Below are 18,578 nucleotides of genomic sequence, written 5' to 3'. Positions count from 1 at the left end.
AGGCTTTTTCCCAATGTTGGGATCTAAACCAGTTTTCCCTCTTCCCTGTCAAAGCCCTTCCTTTCCCTGTTCTTCTAGGGAGGCATCTCACATGTCCTCAAGTTATTTGATGCCTTAAGTCCAAGGAAATCCTGTCTTGTGATGGCAATCTGCCCCCTGAATAGAAGGACAACCTCTGTGGGGTGCACCTCAGCTTCCCCGTGTCTCTCAGTGGCCTCTGTGGGGATGAAGCTCAGCTTCCCCGTGTCTCTCAGTGGCCTCTGTGGGCGGCCATCTGTTTTGCCTATGGTAAGGCTGACTCTGCTCATGCAGCACACACCTGTCCTCACTGCTGGTACCTGAGCTAGGCAGGCACCCACATCCCCGGGGTCAGCCCCGAACTGGTTACAGGGGTGCGATGGCGCATGAAAACCTCAAGTGAGTTTTCCCGTTAGTCTTTTGAGGCTTTCTGAGATGAGAAACGCAGTATGTGCATCACTGCCAAGGGCTTTACTCCTTGGGCTTTCATCTTATTTAAAATGTATTTCTGCTCTTTCTACACAGGCCCACAGATGAGTCGGGCTGGCGCCATCGACATTTTTCAGAAAAGAGCTTTCGACTTAGGGACAGATTTGGGTCACTTTTCCAACCTGCTAACTAGATGTGGACTGCTCTTTTTTATTTTTTTCCCCCAATTTTGGTATTTCTCCTGAGAGAAATCTCTAGCGCCAAGGTTGTAAATGTCAGACATTTAAATAACTTGAAGAAGTCTTTAAAGACCTGCAGCTGAGACCTCTCTAAGGCTCAACATTACTCAGCTTCAAGTGTGGCCAGAAACACCTCTTAAACAACGTCAGCTTTCCGTTTCAGCCTTGCTTTTTCCAGATGTTCTAATTCTCTCCTCCCAACTGAATTCAAACTTACCTAATCAATACCCTCTCCCCTGACCCCGCCCCTCTCCACAGCATTGAGCATTGAGGTGAACTCTGAAGGTCTGGGGAGGCAGGGAGAGTGGGAACATGCACAGGAGATCCCTTCAAGGCAATGAAGAAATCAGTCTTTAGGAAGACTGAGGCAGTTTTGAAATTGGTGGGAGCTCCTGGACAGCCCCAGCCTTTCTCTTTGCCAGCCTCTCATGGGGTGATAAGGACCCTGAAGGCTTCCTTGACCCTCCAGGCAAAAGAAAACAAACAGGGTCTTTCTTGCTCTTTACTCCCAGCAGGGAACTCTCAAGAGGCCCAAGGACAGAAAGCACAGGTCCCTTGTGCTCTAGACGTCCAGGCAGAGGTGGACTGCTGCCTGACCCCTGACCCAGGGATGTATTTCCTCCCGCTGGCTCCCAGGCCCCCTCATCCCCTGCCCACAGGAGCACCTTCACTTCTGGCCAGGGAGAGCTTTAAGGGGCTCCCTGCCTGTCTGAGGCAAGGCAACGCCTGCATGTTAGTGGAGTAAGTCATGTGCCTGCCTCCCTCCTGGTTTGTCCTTCCCTCTCTTCCTCTCTCCTCTCTGTCTGGGTTTTTCTCCATCCCTCAGACCCGCACCTGTTCACCTCACCCCTGCTCTTCATACCCTTCCTGCCACGTGCTGCTCAAAGAGGGATGCCTCTCAGAAGGCCTGCACTTTCATTGGCTCGAAGTCTCAAACTGAAAGTTGCGAGCCCCAGTGAGGAATTCCTGTGCCTGCCAGGGCTTTGGAAAGGGCTTTGGCGGTGTTCTGGAATCTGCTGTACCTCAGGGAGAGATGATTCTTCATGAATCCACACTCTAAAACTTTCTTTGTGTCTTTTATGATTAAGGTTCTTCCCTACTTCCTTCCCACCCCGTGGCCTCTCAACAAAAACCCCCTGGCTTCCTCTGCCACACCCCAGACCCTTTCTCCTTACACCCCTTGCTGACGGTTCCCCCTGGGGCTCCACTAGTCCTCCCCACTCTTCCCCAAGCAGGAAGGGGCTGCTCCTGCATCTCTGCCACTACAGCTGGAGCCTGGTGCTCCGTAAGCTTGGTTTAATGTGGTTTTGCTGAGACCTGGAGACTCAAGTTTAAGTCATCTTGTAGCCCTGCACTGATAATCCCCTCAGCTTCAGTCTCATCCTGTGTTTCTGTTAGTTGGGCCTGGATTCTTAGCCCTACTTCTCATTCTTCTTTGGGTTGATTAACTTAGATTAAAGAGAAATTAAAATTCACCCTACCATCTGAGACTTTAGTTTCTCCTCCCTTTTTAGGCCTCTGGGGTCCTACTTTCCCTATTTTGCCAGGGGCACAGTTAATCCTGTCCTTAAAGGTGACTTGCAGAGGTCCTCAGCCCCCAGCCATCGGGCAGGCTGTGGGTGGCATGTGCAGGGAGCCCTGTGGCAGCAGGGGACAGTTGGCCCAGGGAGCTTAGACTCTAAGCCCTCCCGGCTTGGAATAGTGGGCCTGGAGCTGTGGTGGAGATGGGCTGAAGAGGAAGTGATATTTACAAAGAAAGAAGGTGATCCTAAATCTGGGCTGTTCCAAGCTTGTGCTATCCAGCGAAAACATGAAAACCAAAGGAGGAAGCAAATGAGGAGCGGTGACGGGACCAAGCATCCGGGGACGTTCAACCCCATGTGCTCGAGTCTGGCTGAGGCCTGGACCACATCCGTCCACTGGGTGGACACTATCCCCCACCCCTACTCCCACCGTGGAACATTTCTAAGAATCACAACACTGTCAGTAACTGCTCCCCAGAAAATCTCCTTGAATAGAATGGAATTCCTCTCCGATGGTTCACAAGGCACAGGAAGGTCTTTTCTGCACTTGGAGAAGGGGAGCAGGGGCTCATCTGACAGTATGCCAAGGTGACTGAGGGCTGACTGCCTGATGGCAAGTCTTCCCTGCCTGGGACCCCAGTTCCACAGCCCCACAGCACTGGGGCCCCTGCCTAGTAAACTCTTACACTGCACATCCCCTTCACCTCCCAGGGAGCCTGCCAGCCGGCTACCTCAATTTTCAGTCTGAATGACTGATTGCTTCAATGGGCTACAACACAACAGAGTTAAGACACATACACTATATAAGTTTAAGGACTGCAACATGACCCTCGTCCCATTCCAGCAGAAGGCCACTGCCAGGACATGGTCTTTATTCTGTGAATCAAACCCAGACTGAAAGCTCTGAGCTTCAACTGCCCTGTGTTACATGCCCCCTCCAACTGGCATCACAGCAGGCCTGAGAATCTGGAAGGCAGAAGGGAAAGTGCGGCCGAGAAGGGAGAGGGTACCTCACAGAAATGCGCTTTTACGCAGTGGGCCTCCCAGAAGCTCCCCGCAGGACCATCCTTCCCGCTGCCAGTCAGTGAATCCCAGCTTTGCGCTCTGTGCTAGTTCCACAGAATGACCACGGCTAATATTTAATTAATATTTGCCTTTAAACTGACCCATTTAGAAAACAAACCCAGTTCTTCATAAAGAAACCTTATGTCTCTGCCATATGTGGAAAACTAGTATCATTAGTCATTTTCAATCTAAATAAATAAATTGAATCTCTATGAACACAGAAGGTGTTCTGTGGCCCACGTAAATCATCATCTTGGGTGCTGCTGTGGTAGGTTACATGTTTTCAACAGCACACACGTGGGGCCTAAAGACACTGTCTTAGGGAAAGCCTCAGCCACCTCCGGCCTTTGTCATTTTTGCTGTAATACACATCCCCTGACCACTCTTTCTGGGTGCGCGCAGCCTGCCCCGCAAGTACCTGGGCCCGACCCACGGTGCCGAACATGCATGGGGAACAACTTACAATGCGCGGTTTGAAGGGTGGCTTGATCTTCTTCTGCTCCAGGAGCACCCAGTCTATCTCTTTGAAGAATGGGTGCTGCTTGATGGCGTCCTCGCCGTTCTGTGATGCCACACAGCCCAGGCGCTTGTGGGGATTCTTTGTCATGAACTGTGGGGATGAGGACAGAGTTGGAATTAGTGACAGAGGCCTGGCCAGCACAGGCTATGAGGGACAGGTGGAGGTCAGCCAAGGCAGTATCTTCAGCATCGCCTCCCGAGTCTGTCCTTTGCAATTTCAGGGGCCACATCTGTTGGGCTTTTTTAAAAACTCTTACATAGAGTTGACTATGTCCCAGTCACCATTCTAGACCTAGTACATGTATCAACTCATTTCACCCTATGAGGTACTATCATTGTCTCTATATTATAAATGAGACACTAGAAGCACACAGAGGTCAGCTAATTTGGCCAGAGTCACCCAGCTAGCAAGGGGCCAAGCTGGGATTAGGAACTCTGGCTCTTACTCTCTGATCCCCCTCAGATTCTCAGGTCTTCTCATCAGGGAGACTGCGGTCTAATAAACTCATTTACACGGAGAGGTCAACAGTGCTTTTTGAGGTAAGGAATAAGGACCAGGTAAATGACCAAATGTATTAATACCTCCTCCTGCTCCTTTCCTAGTCCTGGACCCAGCCCCTCTCCACTGTTTTTATGTTTGAATTTACAATCTCTACACAAAATGCTCATGAAGGTCAAAAGATTAAAAAACAACAAAAAGGCTTATTCCTTTTCGATGCTTGTAGGTAAAAATCACATAGATGTGTTTTATATTTTCTGGGTGGTGTCTTGTGTGCCTCACACACCCAGGTGAACTTGTTATTCCTATTAAATGAGTCAGTCCTGAGGGTAAACATTAATTTAACTGAGCACACGTATACCAATAAAATCTTGGGGAAAAAAAGTGCCAGTAGGTGGAAATATTTCTGATAGCTATCCGAAATAACAGCATGTGTGTGTTGTGTGTGTATGTATGTGTATGTGTGTTAGAGACAAAATGTCACATTTCGTAGTGTGAAGGCTGAATATCTAAACAGAGGAACTTGAGAGAATAAACTATAATCCAAAGGAATACATCTTTGGTAGAATTTCAGGCTTAATCAGCAAGGGAGAGAGCCTCTAACTATTTCTTGCCTGGTGCCCTCGGAACCAAAGCACCTGGCCTCGAGTTCAATGCGACTGGAGGGGATAGCCCCAGATAAAGAGTGAAAGGGGTGGAGAGTAGGCGTGAGTCAGGAATGGTACCAGTGTGCCTCATCTTTCTCATCTACAAGTCAGCAAGGTAACCCCTACTTTAACTCCTTGGATGGCTCCCACCATGACGTCCACACTCCTTAGTTTGGCACACAGGAGCTCCTCAGCCTGAACCCTGTCTATCTACCTTGCTGTTCTTTTGCATTCTTTCTTCCCTCCGGTTGAAAGTCCCTTTCCAGTCCCTAGGCCTTCTCTAGGAACTACTCAAAATGCTACCTCGTCTGTGAAGCCTCCCTAGATTCCCTCCTCTATTGATACCGTAGACCCCATGCTTCTGGTTTATTTAAATTATAATTTGTCTAAACATCTCTTCCCCTTGGTGAGTTCTATGATTTAGGAATCTGTCTTATCTGCCCCAAACCTGGCTCAGTGCCTGGTTCCCATTGTACACTCAGTAAATCGTGATGATGGAGTGAGGGGCTAAAGGTTGGGTCTCAGGGCACAGTGCTGAGGGAGGGAGACTGCGGCACAGCCACTTACTGTTGCGCAGGTTGTGCACTGCATACTTCTATGATACAAATGGCCTTCTCTAAAGTTCTGCATCACCTTCACATAGGCAGTAGCCCTCGGAGACACAGTAGAGTCATGGAAATCCTGGTTTGGCCCTGCAGTCAAGTGACAGTGTGAGGAAATGAAGTGTTTTGAGGCCAAGGGTGTAGTAGACTCCTCACTTCCTCAGCTCCTCCCGTCCTCCCTTTTCTGGGAGGGGAAGTATCAGGGTCAGGGATAAACATAGAGGTTTGGGCATCTTAGGAAGCTGCCCCTGAGCCAGACACTCTTCTCAGGGGGAAAATATGCTCTTCTCATGAATGTCTCACCCTTATGAACTGGTTAACCGGTTAGGCATGACTTCTAACTTCTGGATCTCTGTAGGTCAAGGTTTTTCAGCCTTCGTGCTATTAACATTTTTGACTGGATACTTCTTTGCAGGGTGGGTGGGGGGAGCTGTCCTGTGCATTGCAGGCAGCTTAGCAGCCTCCATGGCCTCTACCTACTACATGCCAGCAGCACCAAAAATATCTCCAGACATTACTGAATGTCTAAGGGAACAGGACAAAATTGCCCCTAGTTAAAGGCCACTGCTCTAAGGTCTCCAAAATAAAAGGGCTCCGCTGGTATGCTGGCAGGGGACTCACAGGGAGGTGTGATGGGCTGGTGTTGGGGCCTGGGATGGTGGCCAGCTCTGCTGGGCATAGTGTTCTGGTGGCCTCGGGTGCAGCTGAGGTTTTCCCTTAGCTACTCAGCTGACCTGGAAAGAGATAGGGCTCCAGGAATCAGGAGGCAAAAGCTGCCACGTCCACCCCAAGTTAATTACCCAAGGGGTCCTCTGCAGTGATTCGGAGTTGCAGCTCCAAAGTATAAGTAGAGGCAGAACCAGTGAAGATATGCTTGTCGCAAGATCTCATTGACTGGAAAAAGCAAGATACACCATTGACAGGAAAATGAGATATGTGTACAGCATTCCTACAATTGTATAATACAGAAAAAAGAAATAAGTTATATTTGTATTTGCTTGTATATATCTAAAGAAATTCCAGAAGGATATGTAAAAGCCTCAAAACATGAGTAGAGTGTGTGTGGGAAATGGGCAGATGGAAGCAAGGATGAGACAGACAGCTTTCACTCTATCCCATTTTATGCTTTGTGTGTGTATTTTTTTAAATAGCATGTGATCAAACAAGCAAGCAAATAATGAAATATTTAAGGCCTAAATATATAAGCTGAACAAAACAGAATTTGAGAAGTTGGACAGTCGAGTCCCCCTAAGCAATGCTCCTTCCCACTGGGTGACGTGCCCTTCCTAAAGTGCTTTCCTGTAGGAAAGTCAGAATGGAAGAGGCTGGGAGCCACTTTTGGATACTGAGAGTCTCGCTGAATGCCTGGCCTAGCAGGTGCCCTGTACTCATCGATGAAAATCCCTTCTCTCCTTCCTTTGGACACACGAGTCTCCATTCTGCACCAAGTGCTGTGGTGAGTGATGAGACATGGTTCCTACCCTCACAGGGCATGAAGAGTAAGGGAGGCTGAGAAGAAACATGTCATTGCTAGAGAATCAATTAGCGAAGACTGTGATGAACGCCCTGAGAGAAGCACAGCAGGCTCTGACAGTGTGATGGGCGAGGAACTTGGCAAAGCATTCCCTGAGAAGCAACAGCTAGGCTGAGACCTGAAGGAGGAATGTACCTAGGCAAAAGGGCACGGGGGGAGAGTGGTCGGGCAGAAGAAACACTAAAGACACTTGCATTCTATAGGCCCTGGACATAGTCCAGCAGAGCCCAGCAGATGAGGGGGAGTGGCTGAGGGGGAGGCGAGGCCTGATGCAGGACTCTGGAGGCTGTGTGGAAGATAAAGATCTTTAATCACAATGTGATGAGTTTTAAGTAGGGGATGAGGCATGAAATGGCGAGATTTGCATTCTTAAGAGATCACTCTACAGAGATGAGAAGGAGGCAAGAGGGGCCACCCGCCCGCCAGTTAGGAGGTCCCGCAGTTCACCAAGGGAGAGGCGGTGGTGGCTCCGATGGGGTAGTGGGGAGGAGGATGGGGAAAGGTCACTCGGATGGAAAAGGTTAGCGAGGGGAATGGACTTGATGTCTGACCAGCTGTGATGGGGAGAGACGGCCAGCATCCCATTTCTGGTCTGCTTAGACAGGAAGACAGGGTGCCATTTACTGAGCCACGGAATTTGAGAGTGAGCAGATTTGAGGGGGACCATCCAGAGCTGTTTGGGTGTATACGGAATGTGAGGGACCCCTGGCCAGCCGAGGGGAGGAAGTGAGTAGGGAACTGGAAACACAGGCCTGGAGGCTGGAAGATGGGTCTGGCTGGGGATACCCCTTCCTGAGTGCGGGGTGGGAGGTGGGAGAGTGCAGTGCAGGGGAGAGCACAGGGTACCCAGGGGACCCAGGCCTGAGGAACAAGAGAGGCAGTGATCAGAATCCATCCATGAAGGAGCCGAACAGGGGCCGGTGAGTGACACCAGCAAGGAGCTGGGAAGAGCAGGGGTCCCTCAAAGACTGTCACCCAAGAGGCACCCAGGTCAAAGTTTTCCTTGGCTCTCAGTTGAACTAGTTATAATCATTTCATCGAACTAGTTATAATCATTTAACGTTTCGAGATTTTACATAAAAATCTGGATTTTGTGTTTCTCTTGGAAAGCCAGATCTGGTGAGGTGAAGTCCTCATTGCTGCTAGGGGATCATCAGTGGTCTCCATTCACCCTGCCCCACCCAGTCCTGTTCACCTTCCAGGGCTCCTGCTGGGCTCCTACAGGCATTTAACTTTGCAATCTGTGATAAAATGGAAAGAACAGAGAGCTAAGAGCTGTTTCTGTTTTTCACCAGTTACATAGCTCCTACAATGTGCTTGGCACTGTTCTCAGTCCTTGGGATGCATCTGAGAAATAGGCTGGAAAACGTTCCTGCCCTCATGGAGCTCAATCTTGTGGAAGAAAACAGACAATAAACATAATACATAATATATATAGTGGGTTAGAAAGTGAAACTGCTATTAGGGATCAACTGAGCAGGATAAAGGTGGACAGGGAAGGGGACAAGTTTTAGTTTTTTGTGGAAAAAAAAAAAAGCCTCACTGAGAACATGCTACTGAGTCAACCTCTGAAAACGTCGGCACTCAGAGGGCAGCAGGAGAAGGGGTAGCAAAGGAGATGGAGAAGCAGCTGCCAAGGGCTTGGCTGGGCCAGTGAATGTGGCTGGGAGGCTCCAAGGCAGGGATCCTGAAAGCTTCAAAGAGCCACAGGGGGCCGAGGAGAAATGGGGGTATGAGGACATCAAGGCAGAAAAGTGCAACAGAAGTCATTTCCACGAGTAGCAAGAACCAAGCTCGGAGTGAGAGGCCCAGCCCAGAACACACATTGAATCTAGAAAGTTGGACAAACTAGTCCCCCTAAATAAGACTACTACCCCTGAGGCCTTCTCACTGGCTTGGGGCAAGGGCAGAGGACTTTGGAGGCTGGCAGGAGAGGCACCCTCCAAACCATGCTCTCCCCAGCAGCCAGATCTACCTTCTAGGTGTACCAGCCAGGTCACTCCCCTGCCTGGTTCTCCGAGGGCTAGCCCTGCACTGGGAATCGAATAGAAGCTCTCATGGTGGCATAAGGAGCCCTGTGTACTCAGGCCGGGCGCGGTGGCTCACACCTGTAATCCCAGCATTTGGGAGGCAGAGGCAGGGGATCACGAGGTCAGGAGATCTAGACCATCCTGGCTGACACGGTGAAACCCCGTCTCTACTAAAAATACAAAAATTAGCCAGGCATGGTGGTGCATGCCTGTAGTCCCAGCTACTCAGGAGGCTGAGGCAGGAGACTCTCTTGAACCCATGAGGGGGAAGTTGCAGTGAGCCGAGATCGCGCCACTGTACTCTAGCCTGGGCGACAGAGTGAGACTCAGTCTCAAAAAAAAAAAAAAAAGAAGAAGCAGCCCTGCATATTCAGACACCACCATCCCATCGCCCTCCTCGCACCCGCTCTCCCTGAACTCCTTTTGGGCTGCCCACCCTGGCAGATGTTTTTCTAGTCCAAGGCCTGCGCACTCACTGTTCCTTCTGAACAGACATCCTTTCCCCCAGTGGCCACCTGACTGAAACCTCCCCTTAGTGTCCCCTCATGGGATAGGCATTTCCAGACTCACAAGCTCCCCATGCAGCCTGTTACTCCTCATTTCCTGAGCCACTGCATGTGTCTTTTTGCACTTGTTACCACTGAGTACAATATACAGTCATTTGTCTGTTCATTTATTCACTAGTCTGTTAGCGGGGACTGTGTTCTTTGTATCTCCAGTGCCTGGCAAAGTGCCTGCCAATAAATATTTATGGAATAAATGAATAAAATAGTCATTACTAGATGCTCAGTAAATATTTGTTTAATAAATGAATGCATGAATGAACATACTCTATTTGCCTCCTTCTCTTATCCCAATTGTGGCTACATATTGATATATTTTTAATTTATTAAAAATAATAAATAATCTCACTGGATTGGAAACTTCACAAGGCAGAGACCAGGGCTCACCAATACTTATTCAGCATCTAGCACCATGCCTGGCATGTTGGAAGCACTCAATAGATAGTAGTTCATGGAATGAATGAATGAATGAAAGAGAGAGGGAGAAGAGTAAGGGCAGAGGAGAAAGAAAGAATGAGGCGAGGGAAAAAGGAAAGGAAGGAGAAAAAAAAAACTACAGAAAAGGGTAACATGTTCTGATGTGGAATTTTCTAAAACATGGTACATGCATCCTCAGATACCTACAAAATGGTTTTAGATCTTTCAAAAATTTGTATACAATAATTTACATTAGGCAGGGCATGGTGGCTCATGCCTATAATCCCAGCACTTTGGGAAGCTGAGGTGGGTGGATCATGAGGTCAGGAGTTAGGAACTAGCCTGGCCAACATGGTGAAACCCCATCTCTACTAAAAATACAAAAATTAGCTGGGCGTGGTGGTGGGTGCCTGTAATCCCAGCTACTCGGGAGACTGAGGCAGGAGAATCTCTTGAACCTGAGAGGCCACTGCACTCCAGCCTGGGCCACAGAGCAAGAATGCATCTTGAAAAAAATTTACATTAATTAATTATGGCAAGGGATACTGATTTTCTACCTATGATAATGGTATAAAATTTCTTTGTAAAATACAGGCTGGGCGCCACCGCCATTACATGTCTGTAATGCCAGCACTTTGGGAGGCTGAAGTGGGCGGATCACCTGAGGTCAGGAGTTCAAGATCAGCCTGGCCAACATGGTAAAACCCTGTCACTACTAAAAATACAAAAATTAGCCAGGCATGATGGCAGGTGCCTGTAATCCTAGCTACTCAGGAGGCTGAGGCAGGAGAATCACTTGAACCCAGGAGGAGGAGTTGCAGTGAGCCAAGAGAGCACCACTGCAATGCAGCCTGGCCATCGCAGTGAGACTCCATCTCAAAAAAAAAAAAAAAAAAAAAAAAAAAAACTTCATAAAATACATATAATCAGGTAAATACTGGAAGTTGATTAAAAGAACAAGAAAAGCAACTAATAGTGCAGAAGACACTTGAAGATGGCAAATTTTGTGACTACAATGTGCACACGACTGAATTTTGGGGCATTCGGATGCGTGGAAGAAGCCAAGTTCTGGAAGTCATGGTCTCTGGGCTGTCACCCTCATCCTGTCTTAGCTCAGAGGGGTGACCTTGGGCAGACTTCTTGCTTAACTTCCCTGCACCTCAGCTTTCATGGATTTCAAAAGGGGACAGGTAACATCACTTACTTGACACAGTACAAGCATTGTTACATCGTAGAGATGGCTGTGCTGAGAAATCATAAGGGGTTTTCCCATGTGAGGGATGATTCCTAGGGCAGAGTCAGTCTCTGTATTATGTGTCTACATCCAGCGGGACTGCATGAATTTCCAGTGGACCAGATCTTTTCTGATTGGCTCTTGAGCCACAGCGATGCTGTCATGGACACAGTTGGGCAGTGCCCACCCTCCCCCCCCTCCTCTCTGTTCTTCCTCACAGGTCCCTGATGAAGACAGGCCACAGGTAAGGAAGTGACGGAAGTGGCAGAGGTGATGTCAGCAAAGTTGAGTTGCTTCTGTTCCCTCTGAAAGGCTGGAGGACACAGATGTACACAGTGCCTTATCTCAGGAAGCACTGACATGCGCTCCTTTTCCCACCACAAGAGCAAGTCATCTCAGGCCCCATTCTCTTGGCAGCAGCTCTCTGCACTGTGCCTGAACTCCCAGTGGCAACTGCCCTTAGTCCTTCCCATTCCATGGTGATGAGCAGAGGTGGGAGGGAGAAAGCTGGACAGAGAAAGGGAGAAGGGAGTGTGTGTGTGTGTGTGTGTATGTGTGTGTGTGTGTGTGTGTGTGTGTGTGTAGGGGAGGAGCCCAGGAGAGCACAGCCATGGGTGAGGGGCAGGGACTCACAGCTTTCAAGATGCTGACCGCCTCCTTGCTGAGCCAGACTGGGTACAGCACGTCGTCATGGAGGATGGACTCAAATAGGTCGTCCTCATTGTCGGCCTCAAAGGGAGGCTGTCCAGCCATCATCTCATACATCAGCACCCCCAAGGCCCACCAGTCCACGGAGGGGCCGTACTCCAACTCCTGCAGGATCTGTTCAGGAAACCAGCAATGTCAGGCACCATCAAAGGCTCCCACCCCAGTGACACCCGTGCTACGAACGCCCGTGGGAAGGACTTCAATTTTAACTCGCTCCTCCCTACAGTTGAGTCCTAGTCCATGTGAACTTCTAAATCAGCAAATTCAGTGACAGTTGAGTTTGGAGGCACTATGTTGGGGGCTGGCTATCGTCTTTCCAAAGTCAATATCGACAGTCTGTCTTCCAATGGGAACATGAGCACCAGAGAAAGTTCCTGACTGGCATGAGGGCCACATTTTTAAAAGTGCATATTTTGACACTAAAATCAGGGTTAGGGGAGCACGATGCAGACTGAGAGAACGAGCGAGCTGTAAGTGACTCAGAGTGCAGCGAGGTCAGGTCTCCCATCTCACACACAGTGCAGGGCACAGCTCACTGCCTGAGTGGAAAGGTGAGCAGAGGTCTTCTTTAAATGGTGCAACACTGAATTTACCTGAGCCCTGTGCTCCTGGAGAGGAAACTGCAATGAATAAGTCTTCCCACCCTGTCATGGTCTACCTATAAAAGACCAGCATACTCTTGCATATTCTAAGAAAAAACCCATCTCTATTGTCCATCATGATTCCCATAAGATACACTGAGGAATCCCCCGCTTTGCCTCTATGAAACCCTAGGCCCCCTTCCTTTCCTTTGGGGCCACTTTCACTAATGAACCCCCTATTGTAATAGCCAGAATCAAACCATCTCCTTGATTGGTACATTTTGCCTTTGACAACGGTCACTTGTCTTATCTATGCTGTCTGTCTCTCTTTTTTCCTCTAGCCAAAGGTGTAGAGTCAAATTCACTCAGATTAAATGCATGTGTGACATGATGCTACTGAATACAAGACATCTTTTCTGGCTGGGTGCAGTGGGTCACACCTGTAATCCTAACACTTTGGGAGGCTGAGGTGGGAGGATCACTTGAGTCCAGGAATTTGAGACCAACTTGGGCAATATGGTAAGACCTTGTCTCTTTAAAAAAAAAAATTAGCTGGGCATGGTGGTATGTCTGTAGTCTCACCTACTCAGAAGGCTGAGGTGGAAAAATCACTCGAGCCTGGGAGGTTGGGGCTGTAGTGAGTCATAATCACGCTACTGCACTTCAGCCTGGGTAACAGAGTGAGATCCTATCTCAAAAAAAAAAAAAAAAAAAGGATCTTTTCTGATTGGCTATTCTATTTGGTCTGCTCTCCATACACATATGTCATAAATACATGATACACACACACACATATAAATATGTAGCAAGCCAATGATGATATATATATTCATACATATATATCATATATATATATGGAGATGAGATCCAATAGAAAAGACTAGAATTTAATATCACCTTTCAGCTGTAGAGAGCTTTGCATTTTACAGTATGCCTTTAAAATATAACATATATAAATAAAATATGTAGCAGGTCAATGATGTGTTTGGCTCAGAGGAAAAATAAATGCTGAGCTGTCCCCTCTACAAGGAAGAGATCATGAAGTGATATTCCCATTCCACAATTATTTTCTCCTCTTATTAGAGTGGGATTAGGCATGGCTCTGCCTGGAAACAGGAGGGTGGATGAGATGGCCTATCCAGGTCCATAATTCTATAAAGAATTTCAAAAAGTGAAGGAGAAACAAGGTTGGCGTGCATGTCCTGAAAGGGGGAACACTTTGAGGACCCTGAAAAACAAGGTAAAGTTCATGCCTTGTCATTCCAGCCCATAGGACACCTTGGGCAGATAACATCTCAGGCTGGGGACAAGGCTCCAATTTAGTTCTCAGATTTCATGGTGGCCAGGGAAGAGGAGGCTGAATTCAAGTATCTGGACTTTCTGTGGTCTACTCAAAATACCCTTCTAGAGATTACAAATTGCTTAGGATTAACTAGACAGATTTGGATAGAAGAAACATTTAGAAACAGTTAAAACACTCATAGTTTAGGAATCTTCTGAATTTGGAATGAAAAGGAATGTGAGCAAATGCAGCCAACTCTACATTACTTGGGTCTGGTAATCTTTTTAGCTAATACCTTTGGTCTAAGCCCAGTGGTTAGTGTTCCTCAAGCTGTAAGGTCAGAGCCATGGGCTCCACTGTCCTGAGGAGCCAGTGATTCTTCTGTGCTCCAAAGCCAATGCCAACTCCTCCCTCACCCTCGAAAGACACAGCGCCCAACTTAAGACCCCTGCCTGTCCCCACGAGTTGCAGGCACTTTCTCACTTTCCACATACCACTGCGTTGTTAGTTATTTTTTCATGGCCGACTGTCTCCCCAGTGCAACCAAAAGGTACCAGAGGGTAGGAGCTGTAACATGCTACTGAGCACATTGCTGTGGCCAGCCTGTTCTATCATCCAGGAGACAGACAACATTTTGTGACTGGCTAGCATGCATGGCCACTGTGTGTATCTACCAGGCATGCTCCCTTCTCTCCTGGGCTCAGGGCACACTGGGTGCGACGGTGGCCACCCTCTAGCTTCTCCGAGGGAGGCAGCTGGGTTCTGTGCCTTCAAGGGGTGGGGAGAAGGTGGCTTGTGTGTGCTGAGACTGGATGGTGCTGTGGAAACTGCAGAGCCACCCTGCCACCCCGCTCCAGGCCCCTTCCACAGCCTTCTCGTTTTGGGTGGCATCTTTTGTAAGATTCCTTTTAGGCTTGGTTCTAATTACCTGCTTCCTAATGAACTGTCGGCAATAGATCTGGGCAGAAGGGCAAGGCTTCCATGCCACGGGAAGGCACCTGGAGTGGCAGCCAACCCCTCAATTGCGTCAGAGCTAGGGAGAAGGGAGAAGGCATTAGGCCTGATGATGCCATTACCAAAGGCTGGTGGCCACTTCCTGGGGAGCAGGGGAGGGGAGTGGAGAAAGCAGAGGGGGTGCCACGAGGCATACCATGTGGTAGGAAGAGAAGCCTTGGGGCAGAGCTCATGCCTCCGAAGGTGTCTCTGGTTTTGAGGTTAGCTCAGCACCTTATCACCTCTCCCATGTGAATAAAGCCTTCTGCTTTCTCAAGCATTTCCATGCTCTAATCTCATTAGATTCTCAAAGCAGCTTGATGAGGTAGGTAGGGCAGGAGTTATGGTTCCTTTGAAAGATGAGAAACCTGAGACTCAAAAACATTTTGTGACTTCATCAAGGTCACACATGTGCATTTGTGGTCAAGCCTGGACTCAAGACTCAATTCTCAGGATTGGGTTTCCTATCCCATCACACTACCCAACAATGATGATAATAATGAAGCCACCATTTAGCCAGCACTCCCTGTGGGCTGGGCACTGGGCTAATGCTTTAGAGGCATAATCTCATTTAATCTTCCCAGTAGCCCTCGATGAAGGCAGCAATACCTTTATCAGCTGTAATTTACCTACAGCAAGACCAGGGATTGTCACTGCCAGTGCAGAGATGTTTCTGCATAGTGGGCACAAAGGCTAGAGCAGGAAGGAAGAGTGTCTGTGCTTCATTGTGAACAGAGATCAGAGTTGTTCATTGTGAGTCTTGTCAATGGATTGCTTTTCATGAAAGCTGAGTGGCTGTTTTGTTCATCATAAAGTGAACGTTCTGTCTTGGGTTGGGTCCTTCACTATACCATGGGCTGTCAACTGTTAGACTCTGGCATCACTTACAGAGGAACTGGAACTGAGTATTCTGACAATGAAGGATGAATGAAGAAGACAAGAAAAGCAGTTCCCTGTTGAAAGCTCTCACTTTCATTTATTGCTACTTGAAGGTTGAATTCCTAGTGTTCTTGCTAAGGGAATACACTCACAGAGAGCCTGAAATCCCTACTTTTCAGATCTCTTAGAAGATACGGTTCTAAAGGGAAACCACCTATTACTCATCACCTTCACTTTGAGATGTTCCTCAGGCCTCCCCTGTCTTGTCTGGTCTGTGAAGCCTCCTGACCATCAGTCTCTCACTCCCTGCCTTCTGATCTGTATGGCTGTGGCCTGCCTTCTTCCTGGGATGGATCTGACTAGGACCCTCCTCCACTGGAGCCCTGAGTGGGTCCACAGATCCTACAGGATCAAAGCCACATTCCTCGGGTCTTTATCCCAATCTCATTCATTATGATGAGTACCAGGAAACCCTATGATCTAGCTATACTTTCTAACTGTCCTGGAAAAGACCAAGATGTTTTTGTCCCTTGGCCTTTGCTCATGTTGGAATGTCATAAGTTCTCATTTTTTAACAAACCTTTCTATAAGAGCCTAATTTGTGTGCCAGATCCTGGCAGTACCCAGATTAGAAACACAGACCTGCCCTCAAAGGATCCAGGGCCCAGGGACACTGAACCTCCTTTCCTGTCCTGCCCCCGTTCCAGTCCTGTTGTTTTCAGGAATACCCTCCCCACCCCTTCCATCAAAGGAAATCCTCATTCTTTACAACTCAGTTCATCCACCAGGTGCTCCAAGAAGCCTTTCCTGATCCCTGAGGATACCATCTTGTTTTATGTGCCTATTTATTCTGCTTAATGAGTTGTTTACTTATCCGTCACTCCCTTTAGACCAAAAGTTTCTTCAGAATAGGACAAGTGTCTCAGTGATTTCTTTATCCCCATATTGCTTTGTGCCTAGCAGGTGTTCTAACAATGCCCACTGAAAGAAATGAGCTCTGAATGTGCTAATACCTATCCGCCATGGGCGATGTTAGTGGGGATTGGTATTTCTTTCCTATCTTACATGTCTCAGAACCATGAAGATCATTTTGAATGTCTATGACAGGCCATGTCTTAAACCTGAATCATATCATACCAGCTATCTCTCAGTTTGGGCAGGAATAAGGCAAACAAACACTTTATGCCAAGCAAAACATCGCAAACAACTTTCATGAAAGGCAACCTATTGGAGTGGGCCACAGTGAATATCTCTGATATCTGTATACAATGAGGCGCAGTCACTCTGCTCTTCCTGCTCCATCCTGTGTACCCACAGCGTAGAACTGCCACCATGCAGGAAATGGCAAACAGTTCCTGGTTTTACTGTCAGTAAATTATAGCTGATAAAGTGAAGTGCTCCTGTGATTAGTAATGCTCCTTTATTCTGATTTTATTTTTTACTTTTTTTTTTTTTTTTTTTAATTGAGACAGGGTCTTGCTCCGTCACCCAGGCTGGAGAGCAATGGTGCAATTATGGCTCACTATAGCCTCAATCTTCTGGGCTCAATTGATCCTTTCACCTCAGCCTCCCGAGTAGCTGGGACTACAGGTTTGCACCACTATGCCAGGCTAATTTTTGTATTTTTTGTATAGACAGAGTTTCACCACGTTGCCCAGGCTGGTCTTGAACTCCTGGGCTCAAGCGATCTGCCTGCTTTGGCCTCCCAAAGTGCTGGGATTATAGACGTGAGTCACTGTGCCCACCCTATTCTGATTTTAAAGACATGAAAGCAATAATAAAAGTCAACAAATTTCTCTTGGTCCTAGATTTATTGGTGGTTCTGGACTCGGATGAGAAAGAGATGTTCAATGAGAACTTGCCTAGGTTTGGGAAATAGCCTGTTACTCTCATTTCACTCATCATCTCCCCAACACTAGGACTTCTTGACAGACATCAGTCAGCAAACTTTTTACCTTCCCTTTTCTCCCTCCTCCCTAGAATCCATCCTGGTTTTCAGAGCCTTCCCCCAGCACCACTAGATGACCCCAGTGCATGGGTTTGGACCACTGCCTCGGTCCTGGCACCAGGAGGAGGTGAACCTTTGCACACAGGTCTTACCTCGGGAGCTATGTAGTCAGGAGTCCCACAGAAGGTGGTGGTCGTCACACCATTCAGAATCCCTTCCTTGCACATCCCAAAGTCAGCCAGCTTGCAGTGACCTTCTGCATCCAGAAGGATGTTGTCCAGTTTCAAATCCCTGCAAGATAGGCCAGGACCATATTGTCAATATGCCACTCACCCCAATATAATCTTCTTGAGTTGAAGGTATGTGCATATCTTAGGGAAATCTCCAGAAAAAAAGTCCTGAAAGAAGCTTGCATTTCTTGAAATCCATCTCAGTCCAGGGACTGTCTCTCACGTTAGTCAGCCCCTAATGGCACCTCCGCTCTCTTCAGCAAGAGGGAGGAACTTCCGTAACCCCAGGAATATATCAACTGCTGTGGTTTAATAGACCTAAGTCAGTAGGTATATATGGAAGCCCTGCTATGCACCCATATTCATATTAATCAGACCCTGCTATGAAAGAAAGAAGCATCTACCCCTGTCCCTCATGAACTAACCATGGGGATCAGCTGGGGGTCCCTGCATGACACATAGGGACATCAATGAAAGAGATAAAACCACGTAAGAGTCAGGCGCTACTTTATAGAGCACCATGCGAGCTATTGTGTGTCAGAGCGGGAGACCACAAACAGCTAGTGCAGGCAGTGAGGGCCTCCAGGAAATAGCGACCCTCAAGAGAAACTTGGCTAGGAGGTAAGGGTTGGATACAC

The 18,578-nt window shown here is 48.0% G+C and overlaps 1 protein-coding gene across 2 annotated transcripts in view; it reads right to left on the bottom strand.

Moving 5' to 3' along the window:
• The window catches only part of PRKCE (protein kinase C epsilon), a 526,340-nt gene that overhangs the window by 23,860 nt on the left and 483,902 nt on the right, over positions 1-18,578 (bottom strand). For both annotated transcript variants that reach the window (XM_026456102.2, XM_023223844.2), the window contains 3 exons: positions 17,863-18,001; positions 11,953-12,141; positions 3,738-3,884 (listed from right to left, as the gene is read on the bottom strand). In XM_026456102.2, the coding sequence (XP_026311887.1) occupies positions 3,738-3,884; positions 11,953-12,141; positions 17,863-18,001 (475 nt within the window). The remainder of the gene's footprint in view (positions 1-3,737; positions 3,885-11,952; positions 12,142-17,862; positions 18,002-18,578) is intronic.

This window comes from Piliocolobus tephrosceles, chromosome 15, assembly GCF_002776525.5.
Source record: "Piliocolobus tephrosceles isolate RC106 chromosome 15, ASM277652v3, whole genome shotgun sequence".
Classification (NCBI taxonomy): domain Eukaryota; kingdom Metazoa; phylum Chordata; class Mammalia; order Primates; family Cercopithecidae; genus Piliocolobus; species Piliocolobus tephrosceles.
This window is presented reverse-complemented; position numbering and strand designations above follow the sequence as displayed.